General features: G+C 46.8%; 3 protein-coding genes across 8 annotated transcripts in view; 1 reads left to right on the top strand and 2 right to left on the bottom strand.

Annotated features, from left to right (window-relative positions):
* KDM3B (lysine demethylase 3B) overlaps positions 1-8,467 on the bottom strand; it is a 55,453-nt gene extending 46,986 nt beyond the window's left edge. The window contains exon 1 of one of the 3 annotated variants that reach the window (XM_036897212.2): positions 7,921-8,467. In XM_036897212.2, coding sequence (XP_036753107.1) covers positions 7,921-8,118 — 198 coding nt within the window. In that variant the 5' untranslated portion in view covers positions 8,119-8,467. Of the gene's footprint in view, positions 1-5,113; positions 5,894-7,920 lie in introns of those variants that run through there. The other 2 variants (XM_036897225.2, XM_036897221.2) reach the window with 2 other exon arrangements.
* Positions 8,468-11,138: 2,671 nt separating this feature from the next.
* FAM53C (family with sequence similarity 53 member C) lies at positions 11,139-21,208 on the bottom strand. 2 transcript variants are annotated; one of them, XM_057490921.1, is made up of 5 exons: positions 20,996-21,208; positions 17,416-17,645; positions 16,967-17,024; positions 14,985-15,769; positions 11,139-14,132 (listed from the first exon to the last, which is right to left on the bottom strand). In XM_057490921.1, the coding sequence occupies exons 2-5, from the start codon at positions 17,491-17,493 to the stop codon at positions 13,866-13,868; spliced, it is 1,188 nt and encodes a 395-aa protein (XP_057346904.1). In that variant the 5' UTR covers positions 17,494-17,645; positions 20,996-21,208; the 3' UTR covers positions 11,139-13,865. The 2 variants fall into 2 exon arrangements, with proteins under 2 accessions (XP_057346904.1, XP_036753208.1); XM_036897313.2 differs by lacking the exon at positions 20,996-21,208 and adding an exon at positions 20,541-20,663.
* The window catches only part of CDC25C (cell division cycle 25C), a 28,638-nt gene continuing 28,176 nt past the window's right edge, over positions 20,761-21,222 (top strand). For all 3 annotated transcript variants that reach the window (XM_057490920.1, XM_036897262.2, XM_036897233.2), the window contains exon 1: positions 20,761-20,892. The gene's annotated coding sequence lies outside the window, so the exon portion shown is untranslated. The remainder of the gene's footprint in view (positions 20,893-21,222) is intronic.

The following is a 21,222-nucleotide window of genomic DNA, read 5'->3' as shown; positions in this document are numbered from 1 at the left end:
TTCTTCAAGAGATAGCTTTCTAACAATTATCCCTAATTTTTTTCTACTTTCTAACATCCTAAATAAATTAAATGCTAAGTACTTCAGTACCACAGGAATGACCTGAATAAAAAATTCAAGCGTGTAAATAAATAGTGGTTTTAGAGGCTGTGGAATCACAAAGATCTGGATTTGCATCCCAGCTTTCCCATTGCTCAGCTGTGTAGCCCAGAGCAAGTTACTTGAGCCTCTTTGAGCCTCACTTCCTTTGCCTATAAATAGGGACAGTAAGTACCTCAAAGGATTGTTGTAGGATTAAATGAAATAAAAGCTAAAAAGCCTAGCAGACCACAGGCTCCTGATAACCACGCATTCCTTAAGCAAACTCACACTAATAGATTATACATTGGTATGATTTTTTAAAAAGAAAAAAATTTGCTGTGTGTCTAGAATCTTAAATAATGTGTATATGCTGTGTCTCCATAATACCACTCCTGGCACTAGTCCTACAAAATAATCCTAAACACAGAAAAGGCTTTATTCACAAAAATGCTATCATAGCACTAATAATAAAGCTAAAATCAAGTAATTTCAATATCCAATGAAGGGAACAGTTAAATAAATTATCCAGCCAATAAAGATTGTAATTTTCTTATAGAGCATTTATTGTTTTTCTTTCAGTTATGAGTGCAATATGTTAACCGGAAAATACAGAAAAGAACCAAGAAAATTAAAATCACCTATAATACAAAAGTTCTTAGTAATATGGGAAAATAACTGCTACATTAAGTGAAAAAGCACAACTCAAAATTGAAAATAGTATGAATTCAACTTTTAACAATTCTAAAAAAGATTAGAAGAATATGTATCAGAATATAAACAGTAGTTTCTAATGGGTTGTGATACTATGCGGGCTCTTTTCTTCTTATTAAAATAATTTCTACATTTTTAATAATAGGCATGTATTACCTGATAATCAGAATAAAACATCAAATGTTTCTAACAACCCAGATGTAAATCACAAAATGCAATGGCCAATGTACCTCAGTTTGGGTTCCCAAATATTTTTCCAATAATGTCAAGACAAAAAATTAGTAGGGAATCCATATTAATAAAAATATATAAAAGAAAAAACACTTCCAAGTTCAATTACAGTTAGGCAGAAAGGCATGAGTGGGGTGGAGAGCACTAAGCCAGTAAAGCCCATTAAAAGGGACTCAAAGAGTTAACCCTATAAAACCAGAGCACTAGAAAGGACTCACAGAGATAATTAGTTAATTAGTTGAAGTTTCAAAGGCCAGGACTGACTTGGAATGTCCGGATATTCCCCAGATAAAGAAAAACATCAGAGCGCAGCCCACGTCTTCATTGTATCAATTAGATCAGGCCTCCAAGGCCAAAGATTGTCAATCAAGGACTTCTGTGCCCTGCCTCATGAGGCACAGCAGGAAAATGGGACAAGGGTCATGCCAATGTAAAATCTACTTAGCCTGTGAAGAAAGCCCAGCTTATTCTTCAACTTAATGTATATGCTGTTCTTCTTCCAGCCCCTTAATCAATTAAGTAACTTTATAACCAGGACAGGAGATAGACCTCTTTAGTGTAAATGAACTTATGTGGTTAAAGAATGCTGCGATCCAGACCAACACAGTCACCTAAATAACCCTATTTTTTAAGACAAAAGTTCAAAGGAATTATAAACACCTGTATACATCATGCCTCATGCTGACCCCTTACCCAAAAGGCCCTATAAAACCCCAAGCCCTTGGGGTTGATTAATGACTGTGCATTGAGTCCCCTATACAGAATTTTATTGTTGTTAACAACCATTTGATCAATAAATATGAGAGATGCCCTCTCAAAAAAAAACAAAAAACACACCCCCAAGCCCTATACCCTTAAGGGAGTCTCCTCTCTGAGGTTGCCCACACTCCCCTTTCTTCCAGTATGTACTTTTTGCCTTAAATAATCTCTGTCCTACTTCAGACAAGTAGGGAGGGGCTACTGAGAACTCTGATTTGGATTGCAAGTTCCCATGGCCAGGGTGACCCCGACAGGACTGCAGCTGTGTGATCATGCTCTTTAGTAGCCTGCCTGTATAACCTTAGGCAGGCCCACTCAGTTACTCTACTACAGAGTGAAATAAAACTTACTTTGCTTTCTTGACTTTGTTTTCACTCTGACTTCCTGTGACTTGGAACCAAGTTCCCTCCCAACATTATGAATACTTTATAAAGGGGACATAGAGTAGAAATTACATATAACTCAGAAGTGAAATTAACCTAATACTGGCTTCTCAATATTCTACTTTTTAAGATAGGGTGGTCAGAAAAGACCTTTTAAAATAATAGAATCGTGCATTTGTTTCCTGTTCTTAATGAATTTACAATCTAGTAGGGTAGGTAAACTATGTATCTTGTTATATATGTCACAAGAAAAACTAATAAATATTCCAAGAGGTATCCACAAAGTGCTAAAGAAGGAAACAACAAAAAAACCATGTTGGGGATTCAGAAAGGCTTAGAAAGGTGGCAGAACCTAGACTGGACAGGTTTTCTTTTTTCTTTATAGGATTTGCATGGATGACAACATTAAAAGCAAAAAGTAAATGAGAAACAAAGCAAGGAAAGTCAGAAAGTACTAGGAAAGTGGAGAATCACCCAGTCAGGGCTGCTTGCTGTTAAGTATCCTTTTGGCAACACCCAGTTTTTCCTGACTGATTCTTTTGCACATCAAGGATCCTTCTCATGTGTAATTTGGTCTCTTGAGTAGACCTGGAGGGGGCTCTATGCAGATCTCTGGATAGGTTTATCTCCCACAGTAAATTAATAACCTTACACGTGGATTTATAAATAAGTCTCCAGAGAGTTTGGTTAGTGTGATTCAGTCCCTGTGAGCCTGATTACCCTTGAATACACACAAAAAAATGGAGTTTCTGCCCTTGTAAAACTGACAGAGGTCACACTATGAGTCACTGCCAAATAATTAGGCAGGTTTTACCCTACAGAACAAGGGTAGAAGACCCTGGCCAGTAGGCACAGTGGGGTGGGGAGGGCTTAAAAACCACTAACCTGTCAAAGGCAGTGAAAACTGAGAAGCAGCAACAGGTGTTGTGTCCGCCAGGCCTTCTGAAAGCCATGCCTACAAGAACCCACCCCAGCTGCTGTTGAGAAAAATCATTAACAACCAAAAATGCCATATTCCTTACCCAACATTTCAAGGGGCAGAGGGGAACCTAAACCCAACATTTTAAGGGGTAGCTTGGGATGAGAACTGGGCAAGTGAGTATTGAACGATTGAATGAGCCCTTGGCAGGTAGCAAGTAAATCAAGCAACTCTTAAAAACAAATGGGTAACTAAGAGGAAAGATCTGATTGTGTATTAAAGAGGATGCTGGACAACTTGAAGTGGGATCTTTTTTTTGGCTTTTAATCATTATCCTTAAATTTCCTTTACTTATAATTCCAAAAGTTCAATAAAAATCTGATTGATATCATATGCTGTTTATTAAATAGAAGTGAGACTGTACAAAGAATACACAACATGGTAAGTGTGAGCCTCTCTAAGCACACTTTTCATCTTAATTCTCCTTTTACAACAAGGGGTCTATTTTTGAAACACTGAGACACTGTTGAGTTTTGGAGGCACTCAAGTGCTTCCCATAGTTCATTTTTCAGGCTTAAGTTCTGTCTGAACATAGGATGAAAATAAATAATGGGTTGTACACTGGAAACATGGTACTATTCTGGACCTGACTAGTGATTGTATTATCTAGAAACAAAGAGGAGAGGTACTTTAAAGTCCACCTCACCTGTTACAAAGAGAAGAGGTTGGAGGAGGTAGAAAAAAATAGGGCAGATATGCTTTCACTCTTCTTGGAAGACTCCCAGATAGAAGAAGCATGGTACTAGCCCAGACACCGCTACAATTACTACATTATCTCCAATCAAAGGAGGAGTACTTTAGAGTCTACCTTTCCCCCAGATAAAGATGAAAGATTAAGGGATTAAAAAATAAAGCAGATAGGCTTTCACTCCTCTTGCAAGTTCTGGATAGTAGAGATACTAAGATACACATTCAAAACAAACCAGTCACTAAAAGCATCATTAAATTCTACCTTACAGCAAGAAAAAGGATGATTAATGTAATAAAATTGGTGCTGCTAGCACTACTAAGTAACAACCGGTTACTCAGTAGAAGAAAAGTTAGATCCCCTACCTCACAAGCCATTTACAAAAATATTCCAGATGGACCTAATAGCTGAAGGTAAAAATTAATATAATATTAGAAAGAAAATGTGAACAATATTTATATAAGCTCAGGATAGGGGAGCTCTTCCCAAGGAAGTAAACCCAGAAGCTATTAAAAGTATAAGAGATCCGATTTTATTTTTCTGCATGGCAAAGCAACCCATAAACAAAGTCAAAAGACAAATGACAGAAAATATATGCAACACACTTTCCAGGGAAAGGGGTTAATATCCCTAACATGCACAGAACTTGTAAAGAGCAGTAGACAACTCCCGTTTTTTTCAAAGGGGCAAAAGATAACTCATTAAAAAAGGGCACAAATAACTCATAAAAATATGTAAAAGGCCAACAAACATAGAAAAAGACTAATAGTCATGAAAACATTAGCTACTATTTTTCACCCATCAGATTGCCAAAAATATTGATGACACCAGTGACAGCAAACAAAGGAAAACAAGTATCGCATGCTTCAAGAATAAAATGCTACAGTGTTATTGGAAACTAACTTGGTATTACCTAATAAAATAAAAGATATATATACTCCTTAACCCAACAGTTGCACTCCTGGTTGGCTAAGCTACAGAAATAAAACCATGATTACCCAAAAATATATGTACAAGTATATTACCTGCAGCACTGTTTGGTTTTGAATCTTCATTGTAAGGCGGAATGATTGAGTAAGTTATGGAACACACATCCTATGAAATACAATGTAGCAGCAAAGCCTTCTTTGGCAAGTGGAAGCTGGTGAAGGATGGAGATTGCTGGGCTTTTCCCTTGTATACTTTTGGTTGTCTGACATTTTGCAAAATATAAACTTTGCTTTTACAACAACAACAACAAAAAGGAAAACCCATTTATTTTTTCTGGTCTGTTTTACCTACCACATGTATGAAGGTCCAAAGGTCTCTGCAGTTTATATGAACCAATGGTGACTCAGGACACAAAAAGGACGACACCAAGTTAGAAAAGAGACAAATGCATAAAAATTCATTAAACTAACTTTACAACTCCTTCTTATCCTTTTCATATAACAGGACTATTTTGAAATAAAAATTCAGCTACTATTCCACAGGAGAAGGAAAAAATGCTGTTTTCCTACTTTGTCTAAAAATACCTCAGTAGTTATTTGTCACCATCGCTTTGATGATGAATTTGCCCACCTGCCAAATCCTTATCAACTCCCAATCAGTAGGACGTCGACTTCTCTTTTTTCATTTTTCATCTTAAGGAAGCGCATGGCTTTGTTATTTTTCCAAAAAAGGGTTCATTAAGTGGATCAGGACTACATTTTGAAAGATGTCTGGGTCAGAAAGTATTTAAAAAGAGGATACTAATGGAGCCTAAAATTTATAAGTGTTTTCTTCCAATCACTTCAAAGTTTTTACTCATTCATCCAACCCTCAATTACTCATCCTTAACAGGGGGCGCCCTGCAACGCGTTACTCAAAAACCAAGCACGCCTGAAAACATCTTAAACATAACTGAATGAAAACCTGCCCAATCACAGACCAGCTGCTTGCAAACTCCACCCTTGAGTACAGGAAGAACACTTTTGATTGGAAGACAGTTGTGTTTACTACGGTGTGTGGTGCAAATTGGAAAGGCCCACATGTCTAGAGTCCAAAGGAACTCTCTTTAATGAAAACGGAAAACAAACGGCCAGTTCTGATTCTACACTGACGGCCAGTTCTGATTCTATACTAACGGCCAGTTCTGATTCTATACTAGTCATTATCATTAAGAGAACTTCATCATAGCAACAGCAATTCTTGAGCAAGCTGGCAAAAATTTCTCAAGGCTCTGAGTTTTCTTGTGGTTTTCTCGTCCATGTCCCTTGATATACATACAAAATAAGCATAAGCTTATTCTCAAAACCCAAATTTGCCTTTGCTTCTACATACATAAGCTCCATGCAAGACCTCAACAAAGTTGTAATGTACACTTCGCTTTAATTTCCAAGGATCCAAGAATTTTACTTGATCTGAGAAACCACTTACACGGGTCCAGTGGTAAAATTATTCACTACTTAGCTCAGTGGGTGTCCAGCATCTCAGTGAGCTTCAAAAACCTCTGCCCTAGGGAGCCGAGCAAACAACAAAGTGAATGGGTAGCCATTTCAGGTGCAGAGCTCATTAGCGATTCATTTGATGGAGGAAAAAGCTAGAATATAAAACTCTGACTGAAAAGCTAGGGCAGGACTAGGCCTTTGGTCAAAGTATGCATATAATGGTGGATCTTAAATATGTTTTACAGTTAAGGGGGTAAATTACTGGCTCTGCAAGGGACACCTCTCCCCCATGCCAACCTAGCAAGCAATCTTTTAAGAAAGCACAGAGGAATTTAAATCCAAATCCCCTTAACAACCATCCCCTGCTATTATTCCTTACTATCTTTTTACAAATTCGCCCCATTGAAGCCTCATAAATATCCAAGCCTTATAGAGCACAAAGATCAAAGCAAGTGAACTCAAGTAGCAGAAGCCTAATCAACCACAAGTCAAAGAACTCATAAAGCTTGCACATCAGGAGAAAAAGCTTAATACTACTGATCAAAAGGTAGAAAAACGAGTATCGAAAACCTACAGTATCTCATAAAACTATCAAATCTCACAAAATGCGTCCCCGTTTATAGCGAATAAAATATCTGCAAAAGCAAATTCATCAAGAAAACCCAGCTTCTGCCTGCTGATCTATTACAGTCCAAAAGAATCCCTCTATTTTTCATAGTCTTATCTCACGAGAAGCTAGGGCCGCTATCAGAACGAGGAACTACAGAGGCTTGGTAAAGCTCAAAGACAATATTTTGCCGCCACATTAGCAAAAATAACACATTACGGTCCCGAATGCTAGTTAAGTTCTATTTTACTCAACAACTTTAATTACAAAATACACCAAGGCAAGTACTCAAGAGGGGCAGAGCCCCAACACAAAAGTTTAAAAACAAAACCTCTCCCAGGGTTGGGGGAGTAGCCGATCTGGGAACAGAAAAGCACCCCGCAGCAGCTCCATTCGGCTGCTAAGGCAGATCTCAAACTTATCAAAAACAGCCACAACTGCAGCTCCTGTCACCATGAAGTGCAGAGAAGAGCCCGAAGAGAGAGTTCCCGAGAGCTGGCCTTTCTGGAGACTGCCAGGCCGAGCCCGGCGCAAACAAGGAGGAAGTAACTGCCAGATAAAAAAGCCTGAGCAGCTCCAACTGCAGCTTCTGTGCCTCCCACAATCGCCCACATTCCCGCCCCACTCGGGGCTCCAGGAGGAAGGGAACAGGGCGCAGGTCTCCCGGGAGAGGCCGGCGACTACAGGTCCGCGTTTTTCAGGGGGCAGGGACAACACCGGCCCAACTCTGAGGGGCCCAGGAGCCGAGGGCTGGCGGAGCCTCCTCCGAAGGCATGTTTGGGGGGGGAGCACCCTGAGAAAGGGGTCGCTCTGGAGGCGGGGCCTGCCGGATGGAGGCAGCAGTTTCTGGCGCCCTGGCCTCCCCCCGGGGGAAACCGGGCGCGCACCCCGACGCGGAAGCCATGCGGGCCAGAGCTCGGGGTGCTGAGGAGCCGGCGGGGGGCGCTGAGGAGATCTGGGGGGCGCGGAACTGGGTCACCCCCACCCGACCGCCCCCTCACAAAGGCCCCCGGGGAGGCCGCCCGCAGGCCCAGCAGCCCCGGCCTCGAGTGCCCGCCTCGACCGTCACTCACCGCTAGGTCCTGGGGCACCGCCCCGCTCATGGCCCGCACCGTGCCAGCCCGCCAGGCTCGAGTGCGCAGCGCAGGCCCGGGATCTCCGCTCGCCGCCGCCGCCGCCGCCCCGGGGACCGAGGCCGAGGCCGAGGCCGCGGTGTCCGCGAACAGAAGCAGCAGCCGCTTGCCCACTGGGGAGGCCGCCGCGTCCGCCATCGCCAGGCCCGGCCAGACCCGCGCTCCCGCCCGCCGCCTCCCACCACCTCCGCCGCCGAGCGCCCGATCCGCCCGCAAGGCCTCCCTCCGCACCACCCGCGGCCGCGGCTCCCCCCACCCCCCTCCAACAGCCACCGGCGCCGCGCAGCGCCCCCCGTGGCCGGGAGCGGAGCCGCAGCCCGGGCCCCGCACAGCGCCCCCCGCGCTCCGGAGTGGGGCGGCAGCTCCGGGCCCCTCGCAGCGCTCCGCCCCAACCTCCCCGGGGCCTGCAGTGCCCCCTGCGGCAAGGAGGAGAATTGCAGCTTCGGCTGGGGTAGGGAAGTGGGCGTGTCCTTCAGTCCCCCAGGGCACCATCCTGGTCCCAACTTTCCTCAGTGGGTACCCTATCTGAGGCGGCCTTAGCTTGCCTCACATGGACACCAGAGATTTTTACTGGGGTGGCGGGGCTGAGGGGCAAGGTACTTAGACAGTTGGGTATTTTGAGCTAAACAGTTAACACACCAACACCCTATTGATTTCCTATCCTGAATATATGTACCAGTCTTCCTGTCATCTTGTAAGAGATTCTCCCTGTTGGTCCATGGGACACAGTATCTTTCTTCCCACTGGTCCATCCCATTCTATACTACCAGTACTTCATAGGTTCCTTTCCAATTGACCAGTATGCTACATCCATTGGGCGTGATAACTACCACTCCTTTCCACTGGCTAAAGGCCAACATGCTTCCAACATCCTGGTTTTGACTTAAACCCATGGAATGTCTTCCCCTTCCAAGTCTGTCAATGTTAATAGGTCCAGCTGTTTCTCAATTCAACTTTTAGGGGGATTGGAAAGAAACTAGGAGTAAAGAGATTATTTTCTCTGGTACAGGAGCATTTCATCTTACCACAGAAGTAGTAGGGCTGGAGGCAAAGAAAACCCTGCCACTCCTATCTTAAGATTCATTTAATATAGGCATGGGAGATTGATAGCTCCTGTCAGAAAAGGGGCTATAGAGGAGGAGAGATACTGATTTTTTTTGCCTAGATTATTCACATCAAGCAATGGGAAAACCTCAAATCATTAATGCTGGTAATGTCAGATACTGAGTATATTAATGAAAGCAGATACAAACGGGAAAAATAAAGAATCTAGAAATAATCCATGACTGTTACCCAAAAGTGGCCATTTCTTTCACTCATCTGGTCTACAGACAGGAAAGAATAGTGGGTGGTTCTTTCTTCAAGACTTAATGTACCCACCTAGTTGTCTCCCATCCATAGCCTTTTCTTTACCCTTGACACTTCTTGTAGCAAACGTTGGGAATGGAGATGGGGGTGGGCACCAACTATTGAGTTTAGTAAAAGTACAAAACATCCAGAGAGGTTATTCTAGAGCCAACCCTGTGGAGCACACCAAGGCAACATTTTGACTTTTTTTCTCCATATTCCTTGGGACTTCTATCTCCCATAGCTAATCTGAGGATTGGATTCAGAACGCTTTCCTGGGTTGAGACACATCTCCTAAAGCACATGGCTCACAAGTTATAGTTGGTAGGAGAGGAAAAGGGAGAATCCATAAGGGACTTAGCAGCTTTGCAGCTATCCTATTGAAATTCACTGCTAGAATTTTCTCCCATATGGAGTTTGAATTACTGCCCCAGTGTCCAAAGCTGGCTTCTCACAGCATCATAGAAAGAAGTGTGTCTAAGCTCAGGGATGGGAAGGCAAAGATGAGAAACTCATTCAACAAATATGACAGGGACTTTCCATGTGCCAGTAATTTTTTGAAGTGTTGGGGGCACAACACCGAATAAAAACCCTTTGCCTCATGATGGAGTTTACGTTCTTTCCTATACTAGCAGGATACTTGGTATCACAGAAAATAAACAGTAGAATAACTTTTAAAAAATGAACAGATAGGAAAGGGTGGGAGGGAACCCTTTAAATGTTCAAACTTTACCCCTGCTCAAACAGTAGGTGAAAAAAGCAGTTTTGAAGAAAAAACTCTGTTAATTATGATTTTAACCATATGTCATTGCCCCACTGCCCCCCACCCACCGACTGCCCCTCAAACACCTCCTTTTGTTTCCAGGGCAGGTCACAACCCTCTTTTTAGAGTGTATTTTCATCCCCTCAAAGGTTCCTGCTCCAGATAGTCAAGCCAATCCTGTCCTCTTGCATACTTCATTGGTATTCAGTGTGGAGTGTCACCAATTTGAAGCAGGAAACTGGGATGGAGGCTAAGCAACTTGACTCTTCTTACCACCTGGCAAGCCAACACCACAGCTGGTAAAGAATGGCTATGCCTTAGGGACAGAGGCTCCTGCCTGGATCTCTAAGCAACTACACCTCATCCATACAAATTGAAGAATGCTAACATAGGGAGAAGGGAGGAATAAAAAGGTCTAGAGAGAGACAGTGAGCTGGTTTCTTTCAACAAACGAACATTCCATATTAAAGCATCAGGGAAAATACCACCTTTCAGGGCAAAAGAGAAACTCTGCTATTAGGGTAATTTTCTAAAAGCAGTATTTTTAGGATGGAGAAATGGCCTAGGTCTTTGGAATCTGAATTCTGATGACAATCTCCCAACTCTCCAGGATAAAACATGTGAAAACTTAAGAGATTCCTGATCAAGTCTCTCTTCCTGCCTTCTCCCTCCTTTCAAAAGCCTACAAGCCAATCTATGCAAGTTCTTGACTACACCATCAAGCATTTTTCAGAGAGCTAGAATGTATTAATCCTTGACTTCAACCTGCTAGAAGTGAGACTGACTACAAGGAAGAGGAGACAGGTATAGTAAGTACCAGAGAAATGGAGACCATATTAGACTGCCAAAAACAACCAGATCATAACAGAAACCTGGACCATAAGATAGGACTGCTGTGGTGACAGAGGGCCTAGGGACCAGGTACTGTTCTGGAAGGGCAAAGACCCAGCCGTGTCCTGAAGGAAGAGGCCTTCTCCTTGCTTCCTCACTGCCCTTCTTAGTGAGGAAGGGGAGAAGACACTGTAGTACACAAAGTTGCTTGGGAAAATGGATTATTCTAATAAAACTTTATTTTTTCAAACACAGCCACAGAGGCAGGACCTCATGTTTAACACACACAGACTTATGGATTTTTTTTAATATAAAACAAAGTTTACGAAAAATTTTTTTCCACTTTTTTGTATTTGTAATCCCATTAGCACAGGGACTTTGGCAGCAGGTGGGAGTGAAGGGCAGCTGGAGCTGCCACTGGGCGGTCACCGGGCACAGGAGGAGAGCACCAGCCTGGGAGTGGCTTCACTCACATACGCAGGAATACTCACCTACTGGTCAGCCACACCACACACACAACACAGATGCGGATGTCTACCCAGCATCGGCCACAGCCCTGGAGGGGCGTGCTCAACTCTGGGTAAGCCCAGTATGTGAAAAATCCAAAGAGTCAAAACAGCTAAAGTAGAGGGAGGTTGCTTGCTTTACAAAAGAAGCAATCACAGGCTGCTTTTAAATGGTCAGCAGTCCAAATGCATCGAAAAAGAGCATTTGGTTTACACAGAACTGTTGAAACAGATCTATTGTGTAAAACAAAATGAACCACTTCTTGAAAAGGCATGTCCCAGGGCCACGGGTGCTTAGACTGGGAAGCAAGATGGAAGTTCCAACTAGTTAAACTTTCCAGATCTTAAAGTAATGGAGATATGGTATCTGGAGAACTTCTCCTCTAAAAATGGTGCCTGAGGGCTTTGAGGAAGCCAGAATGGAGGCAGAATTACTGCCCTCACTTCTTCAGCTAAGTGCCTATGGAACCCCATTGGCACTGTCGGCGGCCTACTGGAAACTGGCTAAGCCAATCTCCAGCAGACAGCCCAGTGCAGTGATGAGGGTGTCACAGAGGGGAAAGAAGCTGGCACCAGAGAAATTATGGCCTAAAGAGGGAGAAGAGCCAGGCTAGGGATGAAACCAAGGAGGGACACTCCTGGGCTCACTTCCTTGGATTCTCCAGAGAGCCTCTCTCAGGCCCCTTACAAACCTGGTAGCTCAATGGTATTAAAGGTAACTGGCAGAAGGGGAGCCTGGGAGAGGCTTGAATAGAAATGGCCACCTCCCTGGAGTAGAGGCTAGGAGGCTGGAGCCTCACTGACACTCCTGACATGTGGGAGACCCAGAAAATGACAGGTTCAATTCCATACGGAAGAAAACATAGACTCCTTCCCTGACATGAGGAACTGGGTCGCAAGCCCCCCTGGAAATGGAAGAGAAAAATACCTCTCTTCAAGAAGGGCAGGTCCAATTTGGTCGTGAGGTTTAACCAAAGCTGGATAAAGCCTCATAAACTGTTGTGGTGGCAGCTTCAGTGTGCATCCCCACTGCTGAGAGTTCTACCAAGGTACTGCAGTTCCTAAACCCATCACTGTGGCCACTGGGACCTGCTGCTCTGGCTCAAGTTGTGGGTAAGACACGAAAAAGGAAACTCAGTCCAACAACAACGAGGAGCTCCCAGCTGCTTCTCCCAGCCTTTCCCTCCCCGTAGCCAATCCCTCAGTGAGCCCCGACCTCCACGAGGTCTCTCAGGGCCAATTAGAGGCAAACAAACATTTCCTGGCAGGAGTGGAAGACAAGCAAACTACTAAATGCTGACATCCCCTTCCTTTTTCTCAAGCCGGACAGAAAAGAGGCTGGGCCTGAATCTTATGACAGTAGGTTTCCCTACAGTTTGCTTCCAAAGGGCAGTGCTGGGGTGGGCTCACCCATGTGCCTGCTGGGGACTGGATGCTGCGAAATAGGTTCTGGGGATCAATATTGGGCCTTTCTTCCTTGTTCTTAACCCTTGGAGGTCAGAGGGCAAGGGGAAAAGGTCCCATCAGTAGGGAGGGAAAGAAAGGGATGGAGCCCTTCAATCCTGCTTTCAGTTCTCCATGTGCTTGTATCTACTTAGAAAACGACAGGCTGCTGTACACAGCCTAGGCAAACTATGAGAAGGAAAGGCCCGCTCGGAAGAATGTGCAGAGCTCTCTTCAGCCCCCAATACAAGGTCTACGGGGTGGGGTGCAGTGGGGTGGGGGGTGGGGAAATGCTGAGAAAAGACTCTTAGCTGAGGTCACAGGGCTTAAAAGACCCTCCTGTACCCCAAAAGGGAATCCTTGACGGGGCCAGTGACGTTTATGGATTACAAATCTGGTTCTGGAGCTACTTACAAAAAAAAAGAAAAACTTGGTGCGCTCCTTTTGACTGCTTGAACAAGCCTGCTATCCCATGAAAACTCAAGATCCTGGGGGGTGTCATGATGCTCTGTTAAGGAGCAACTGCTTTCCTTCCCTAAGGCTACACAAACACACCTTTCAAGTACACTCCCATGCACACACACACTCTCACACAATTTTTCCAAGGAGGCTGAATGAACCTCCCACCCTGGCCAAATTCTAAGACACAAGTGCCCTTTGAAGCAAAGGGGCTGGTGAAATTCCCCGAGCTGGGGCCAGCAGACCCCTTCCTGCCCTGCCCATTGCCTTCTCGGGGGCAGGGATACTCACACTCAGGGCCGCCATGGGAGGGTCTGCTCTGGGGCCGTCCCTCCCGCCACCAGCTCCGTTTATCTTGTCCTGGCCAGTCTCTTGGCATGGTTGAACTTCCTGGAGTGAGAAGATTTCCGGCTGCCCTGAGTCGGAGCCCTCCACTCACCCCCATTACCAGGCTGGGCCCCCAGCCTCGGGGCCTTGACACTTGTTAGTAGCCATAAGAGTCAGTCTGTGTGGCCCCAGGAAGTAGCCTCTCAGTTTTAATTCTCTTCAATCAGATTCAAGTCCAGGTCCCCGAAGTCCTGCTGGCACAGTGTCCGCTTGCTCAGCGCCTGCCGCCCCCACCGCACAGCCCCCTCCTCCTCCTCTTCGCTTTCACTCAGCACCTGGGAGGAACCCCCAATGGGGCTGCAGGAAGCAGAGAGGGGTGGGGGGCTACAGGCCATGAACCACGGCGGAGAGATGCTGCTGCCTTCCCAGGCTGTCCCTTGGAGACAGACACCTCCTGCACCTCCTGAGTATGGTTTCTGTCAAGTAAACAACAAAGTTAAAGAGGCAAAGAAAGATGCTCACTTGCCAAAGCACCCTGACCTGAGATTTCACTTTGTATTTCAAAGTGTCCCTCTTTGTTCCCCTTGAAGGCAGGAGGATGAGGTTTGTGAACTCCCTAATAAAACTTAAAAGATTTCAGCATACATGCACATTTCTTTGGGAAAAGAGCCCATAGTTTCTATCAGATTTAAGTTTAGAAGCTTGTTTAGAAGCTTCATGTGGACAGGAATATTGTCTGAGCCTGATACATCACAGGTGTTCAATAATGCCTACTGGTTGATATGAACGACTCTATGCATAAGTTCTTCACGAGCTTTGTAACCCAGTGTTCTAGAAGGAACATAAAAAAAGTAGCCAAGTGCATATAACAACTGCATTCACACTGGGAGGTCAAAAAACATTCGTTGAACAGGTGAGTGATGCAGCAGCCTTCACAGACCCACCAGTGAAGGGCAAGTGACAAAACCAGCCTTCAGCACAAAGACGGACAGGGCCCTGATGATGGTACTTTTGTGGTTTACACATTCTCAGAGAGGAGAAACAGTGCCTTTAGCAGGACAGTCTGGGGTCCCTGTTGGAAGGGTTAACATGGGTCTCACCCCATTTTCTCTGGAACCCCTCGGACTGAGGAGTCTCACAGGACACAGGAATTTCAGTGAATAAACTGGGGAAGTTCTGGGCAAACCAGATCACCCTAGTGAAAGCTCAAATAAGAGAGTCCAGGGAAGGCCCTGCCGAGGGGGCTTGGAGCTAGAAGACAGCTAAATTTGAAACGGAGTCAAATCCTCAGACTCCCACCCAAGCTTCCCTAGTCCTACTGGTCCCACCTGATTCATCTTGTCAAAGTCCAAGGAAGGCCGAAGCCGCCGGGGGTCCTCCTCATGGCGCCGCTTGACCCCAGCCTTTCGGGCATCCAGATCACAGGGCTGCGAGCGGCTTCGGGGAAGATTGCGGAGGCCTCGAGGTCGCCAAGGTAGCTCTGGGGAGGAGGCGGGGGAGCTCCGGGCAGAGGGCAAGAAGCGGCTTGCTTGTGGGCCCAGGCTGGGTGACAGGGAGAAGCGGCGCTGGGGCGGGCAAGGCGACAGAGACTCGGCATCACTCTCCCAGGAGCCACTCTGGGGGGAGGCGGCGCAGGGTCGAGAGGAATCTTGGGCCAGGGCCAAGCTGAAGAAAGGGGGGCTGTAGGGTCTGTGGGCTGGGGTACATTGAGAAGAGGCACTGGGAGCTTGGAGGAACCTGAGGCTGGAAACCCGCTTCGGGGGGCTCTGGTGAGGCACCTGCGACCCACCCCCTCCACCACTGCCCTGGTGCTTGATGGGAGTCCACAGCTTGGAGGGGGCGGGCCGCCACACCGGCTGCCAGCGAGACAGGTCCACGGGCACTGAGAGTGAGCGGCAGTGCCTCTTGGATGGTGGGGCAGGGGGCACAGGAAGCTTCTCTGGGTCTGGGGGCTCAGGACTTAGGACTTGGGACAGGGGCTGCTCCTGCGGAGAACCTCCCGGGCTGGGCAGTCGGAGCTGCAGGCTCAAGCCCGAGGGGTGGTAGCTGAGGTTGAGGCTGTCCTGGAACTCGGCACAGGAACAGCGGGGCAGGCCCCTCCAGGAAGCACCTTCTGCAAGTCATTCATAAGAATAGTATTAATGATAGCTAATAGAATTTTAAGAGCTTACTATGTGCCACACAATGTAATGAATACTTTATGTGAGGTTTCCCCAAAATCTCAGGAAGTAGGTATTGTCATTATCTCTACTTCACAGATGAGAAGCCTAGTGATTTGCCCAGTGTCACGTAGGAATCAAATGACGAAAGCAGGAGTCAGACTCAGATCTGTCTAAGGCTAAGGCTAGGTCTTTTAACCACTAGGCTATACTGCCTCCATTAAGAGGAACAATTTGACATTGAAAGTATAGTCTCACATACCGCCTGCCACTCCTTCTCAAAGGTAGAACAAGTCAAGAGAAACAAACACATGTGGACCCTGCCTCTGCTCATCCCTTCTTCCATTCCACCTAGCCCTACATTGCTCCCCCACCCCTCAGCCCTAGGCTGTGAAATGCAGGCTATGTTGTCCTTCCTTAGCGATCCCACTTCCTATGTGTCAACAGGCCAAGATAGGCATTAGGGCTGTCAAGGAGTTAAGAGGTTATCAAGCAGAGAGATCACTTTTATTCCTAGGGAGGGTAAACGGGTGGCGAAGACCTTTGATGGTGGAACCTATGCTTGGGAAACCTTAAGATGGCTTGTGTTCCTTTGGTCCGCCACTCACCAGGAAATGCTCAACATAACATACTAGTATGGGAAGATCTTGCAGCTATATTACAGTTGAGTAAATTTTTAAGAAGTACCAACTAACTTATATAGCATGCAACCCTTTGTGGGAATAAAAAATATTTGTATTTGCTTCTATTTGTATAAAGAAACTCTGGTTGGATAAATAAGGAACTAGTAACAGGAGTTACTTTTAAGGAGGTGGTGGGAGCTGGGTGGAAAGGAGACAGGGAAAAAAGGGAGACCTTTCTCAGTATCATCTTTTTGCTGTTTAAAAAATTTTGAACTATGTGAATGTATTATTTGTTCAAAAAAATTAGGTTATGAAAGTCTCCACAAGGCTAGAATAAAAGCAAACTAAACAGGAAACTTCCATGCTGATGCAAGCAAAATGGAGACAAGCGCCAATCTCAGGAGACCCTAGCAAGAAAGTTGTAGAGGTAGGCTAGCTAGTTCTGGTCACTGGGAACCAGTGAAAGAAATATACGGATGGGAACATGGGCATACGTATATATACACAAATACACACCCCACACCTTACCAGACACAAGCTGGAAAGGATTCCCACAGTTGGAGATGTCTGCATGGTCAGGCAAAGGCTGAGAGAGAGAGAGAGACTCTGTCATCATTCAGGTTCAGGACACAGATTTCCAGGAAGCCATGTTCACCTCACCCCTGCAAATCACGGGCTATAGGGACGTTAGGGACTTGCGAGTGTTCTCTTCTTGTTGTCTTCCCAAAGTTAGTGAGTAAAATAATCCACAACTTCCAACGTCTCAAACCCTTCTCCACCCAACTTCTTGTGTCCCTTCTCTACCAATGGAAAAACGCCTGCCCCCTTCCTTTTGGGCTGGGTTTCAAGCCTTTAGTGGGCTCTTCCAGTACAAGTACCATGACTCACACAGCACAGGACAAGGGTGAAGTAGCAATAAACAGCCTCAGAAAAAAGGGGGAGGGGGCTGTGGAGAAGCAGGAAGACTGGTCTTTTACCAGACTGATGCTGAAGCGTGTGCATTTCAGCTCATCCAGAGTCTGCTTCTGTAGCTGCTCAGTGATCAGGGTTATCATGATTCTCCCCAGGATTTGACTTGCACACTTTGGAGCAAATGATGGATGTCTTCCCTGTCGTTCTTCCAGACCTCACTCGTGAGCCGTCTTCTGCCACTGCAGCACCATTCTAGCACCATTGGGACTTCCCTCTCCAGTCATGCCTGCTGAGTCTGCCAATTACAGAGGGTCCAGCCCCAAGTGACATTAGAGATGTACCTGGTCCAGAAGTGGAAAACGCATGGCACACATACCACAGCATCCTTATGCCAGGCCTCTGGCAGACATCATTAATTGATCATAGCTCTTTTCTGCTAAGCCTAAACAGAGCCTCAGAAACATTCTGATCTTGGCTCTCCAGATAACCAGTAAAATGAACTGGGGTTGGCAAGCAAGTTGAAACCTATTTGCCACTCCTAACCTTGTTTATGCTTTGCTCTGTCTACCCAGAATACTAGCAGCACTTTAAAAACAGCTCAAGTGAGAGAGGGATGCCCAAACAGTTACTTCCATCTTGATGAGCCCACTATTTTATCTTCCAGCAGGAAGAAGAGAGGTACCCTTTTCCTAAACTACAGAAACAGTAATAGGGAACAGGGAGAAGCAGTGGTTGTAGGAATGACTTTCTGCTTCAGGCCAACCAGAACAACACGCTTTTATGTTTTCCCTTAGCCTGAACAGCTGATATATTATTGTTTTCCAACAGATAATAAATGTATTCTCCTATGAAGTGGTAAGAGGATAGGGAAATGGTACCAGGATAATTCCAATTACATTTCAACTCTATAGATGTTAAAAAACAACTTCATGACTTCATTTCACTAAGTTTGTGGCCTAACCTGACCCAAAGACCATAATTAATCAAGACTCCTTCTCCTGGTCAATTTTAGTAGAAGCAAGCCAATTCTATCAGAGAACAGGCTTCAAGCCCACACAATTGCCTGAGAGGCCCTGCTCAAGGGAGGAGGGGGAGATTAACCCACTGCTTCCATACTGTTCTGCCTATTCCCAGAAATGACTAGTAGGCAGACAGCTCACCAGAGTTTATGTGGCATTCACCAGTAGAAAGGACAAACTATCAGGAAATCTAAATGACCCGGTTTGTTGCTACAGTTTTGGGAAATCATTTAACCCTTCTTGGCCTCAGTTTACCCATATGTAAAATGGGCAGAATGATCTCAACCTATCACAGGGACAACATAACACAAAGCATCAAAATGTAAAAGCATACCATCTGGCATGTACAAATCAGGAATCCACACAGACTGCCATTTCTCACCCCTCCTGTTTGCTGTTCTACCAACTCAGACTGTCACAAATGATGCTATCATTAAGGTGAAGAAGGCAATTGGGTTGATCTATTTGATTGAATGCCAACGTCCCTCACCTACATAGGGAGGGAAGCCCAAAAAGGCTCTTCTGTGACTTTGCGGGCAGAACACCTTCTACATTTGCAAAAAAGGGAACCATCTCTACCCCATTCCCACCTCAGAGGGAGGCAGGCCACCATGAAGAGCAAAGAAAGACACGTGGATGTACCTGGAGTATTTTGGAAAAAGGTGTAGGAGAAGTTAATCATTATAGTCAACTATCCTTTTAAGGTGTAATTATTACCACCCTGAACGAAGTTCCAGCGTCCTGAGAGCTCCCTTCAGCTGCTTCCACTAGGTTGTGGGAGAAGCTAAAGCTTCTATCACTTCTGCTCTTGGATTCTTAACACTGCCCCCAAAGATCAACCAGAGAGGGAACCTAACTGCAGGCTTTTACTCCAGAGATCCCAGGCCTCAGGCTGACTAGCATGAGGAGCAAGGCGTGAAGCAAACTCTTTCAGGCTCCTCAAGAGGCATTTGGCCGAAGAGCAAACTCCCAGCCCTCTCTGGGATCAAGCAAAGAGAGTGATTTTGTGTTTTTCTGCATTTTAATTGCTGGGATGTGGCCACACACAGCGGTAATTGGAACAATGCAACTACCACCAAGCAGCTGATACTCTCAGCCTGAGTTTCCTAAAACAGGCCAGGCTGAGAGGGGGAACAGAACGGAAGCCATAAGGAATCAAACCAGGACACAAAAGAAGGCAAACCAGCTCCACGAGGGGCCTCCTCCTTCGCAGGCAAGCATAGAAAAAAGTGTAAGAAACCCTCTTTTGCCGCCTTCCTTCCCCTTCCATTTTGTGTATCTGAGGAACAGAGACAGCCCTGAACGTTCACTAAACAAGTTAAAACTTCTCAGCTTAACAACTAGCACGGGGTTCAACCCTTCACACAGCAGCAGGCCGCTAGGCCCTCCCCACAACCCCACCAGGCCTAACTCTCAATCCAGGCTTTCCCTCCACCATAGGCCCCCTAAAAGAGAAATTGGACCCCCACTCTATCTCCTACTGGATGGCAGTTGGCCCTGACATTCGGGTTTCAGGGATGCTGAGGTCGTGCCGAAACCTGCAAAACCTAGGAGCCAAGTCAGGCCAAAGGGGAGGAGAACCACAAATCCCCTGGAAACCTTCCCCCCAGGTCCCAACCCCACACCTCTGGGGGTAGACTTAAGGAAAACATGAGGGAGGCAGGGAGGTGCATGAACAGGTAAGTGAGGACATGACTGCTCCTCCTCCATATGGCTCTGGTGGGGATAGGAGTGACAAGTGGGGGCACCCCTCCCCCTACGCCGATGAAGAAGCAAAAGGCTAGCCCCCCCGACTCCCCAGTCTTCAACCTCTCCCTCCCTCGCCCTGCTTGTCCCCGCGGGGTGGGGCATGGAACGACCGCTGGCCCCTGGGGCGGTTGGGGGGGGGGGCACGAGGGCTCTCTCAGTGGTGCTACCGCTCGCCTTTTCCTAATCAGCTTCCATCATCTGTCCTCGGGAAGCGAACTCGGGACGCAGGGGATGGAGAAGGTCTGGGACTTAGCACTCCGCCAACCCCTCCCCCATCGGGTCCCGTGCTCTCCCCGCGGAGGCGGCCAGAGACGCCGGGCCGCGCGGGCGGCCGGACTGGGGGAAGGGAGCGAGGGAAAGAGGGAGGGACGGTCGAGGTACCCGCCCCGAGGCCCCAGGGCCACCTGCCCTCCGCCACCTACCGCGGCTCCTCCAACTCCCAGGGCCGCGGCCGGAGCAGCTCTGAGCGCTCCGTTCGCCCCACGGTGCCCTTAAAAGGCGCCGGCACGAACCAACGGGCCCCAGAGGAGAGTGCGGGGATCGCGCCGGTTCGCAGAACCCCCCTGAGCCGCCGGCGGAGGCTCGAGCCCCGCGTAGTTTCTCTCTCAAAGTCTTTCTTGGACAGCGCTGTCGTGAACAAGCCCGGCTCTTCAATTTAGAAATGAAAGTGGTCTCCTCACTATCGAGTCACCCCCTCCAAAATATTGCAGAAGGTGGACAGGCCCAGTTGGAGGCATATCTCGAAACCCGCAGGGGAGGCCGTCTCGGACGAAGGTAAACAAAGCCGCCGCCCCTGTCCTCCATTCCTCCATCGGCCCCAGTATAGCCCCCTACTCAGTTCGGGCCGCGTAATATAATTAGCCGAGGCTCCCCTCACCTGCTCTTCTGTCCCGCCCTCTACGGTTTCCCCTCCGAAGGGATCCCTCTTCCCCGCGCAGAGGGCCAGTCCGTGGCGTGAAGGCTTCTGGGAAGTGTAGTCCCAGCGCCGATTAGGGCCTGCTTTGAGTCCCAGGAGCCCCTCTTCCAGCTGCCCGATCGGCTCGCACCTTATAAACCCGGGATTTATAACGGTTGCGGCGCCGTTCCTACTTGGTTCCGTAATTA

This window comes from Manis pentadactyla, chromosome 13, assembly GCF_030020395.1.
Source record: "Manis pentadactyla isolate mManPen7 chromosome 13, mManPen7.hap1, whole genome shotgun sequence".
Lineage (NCBI taxonomy): Eukaryota > Metazoa > Chordata > Mammalia > Pholidota > Manidae > Manis > Manis pentadactyla.
The sequence above is the reverse complement of the archived record's forward strand: the minus strand, read 5'-3'. Positions and strand labels throughout refer to the sequence as shown.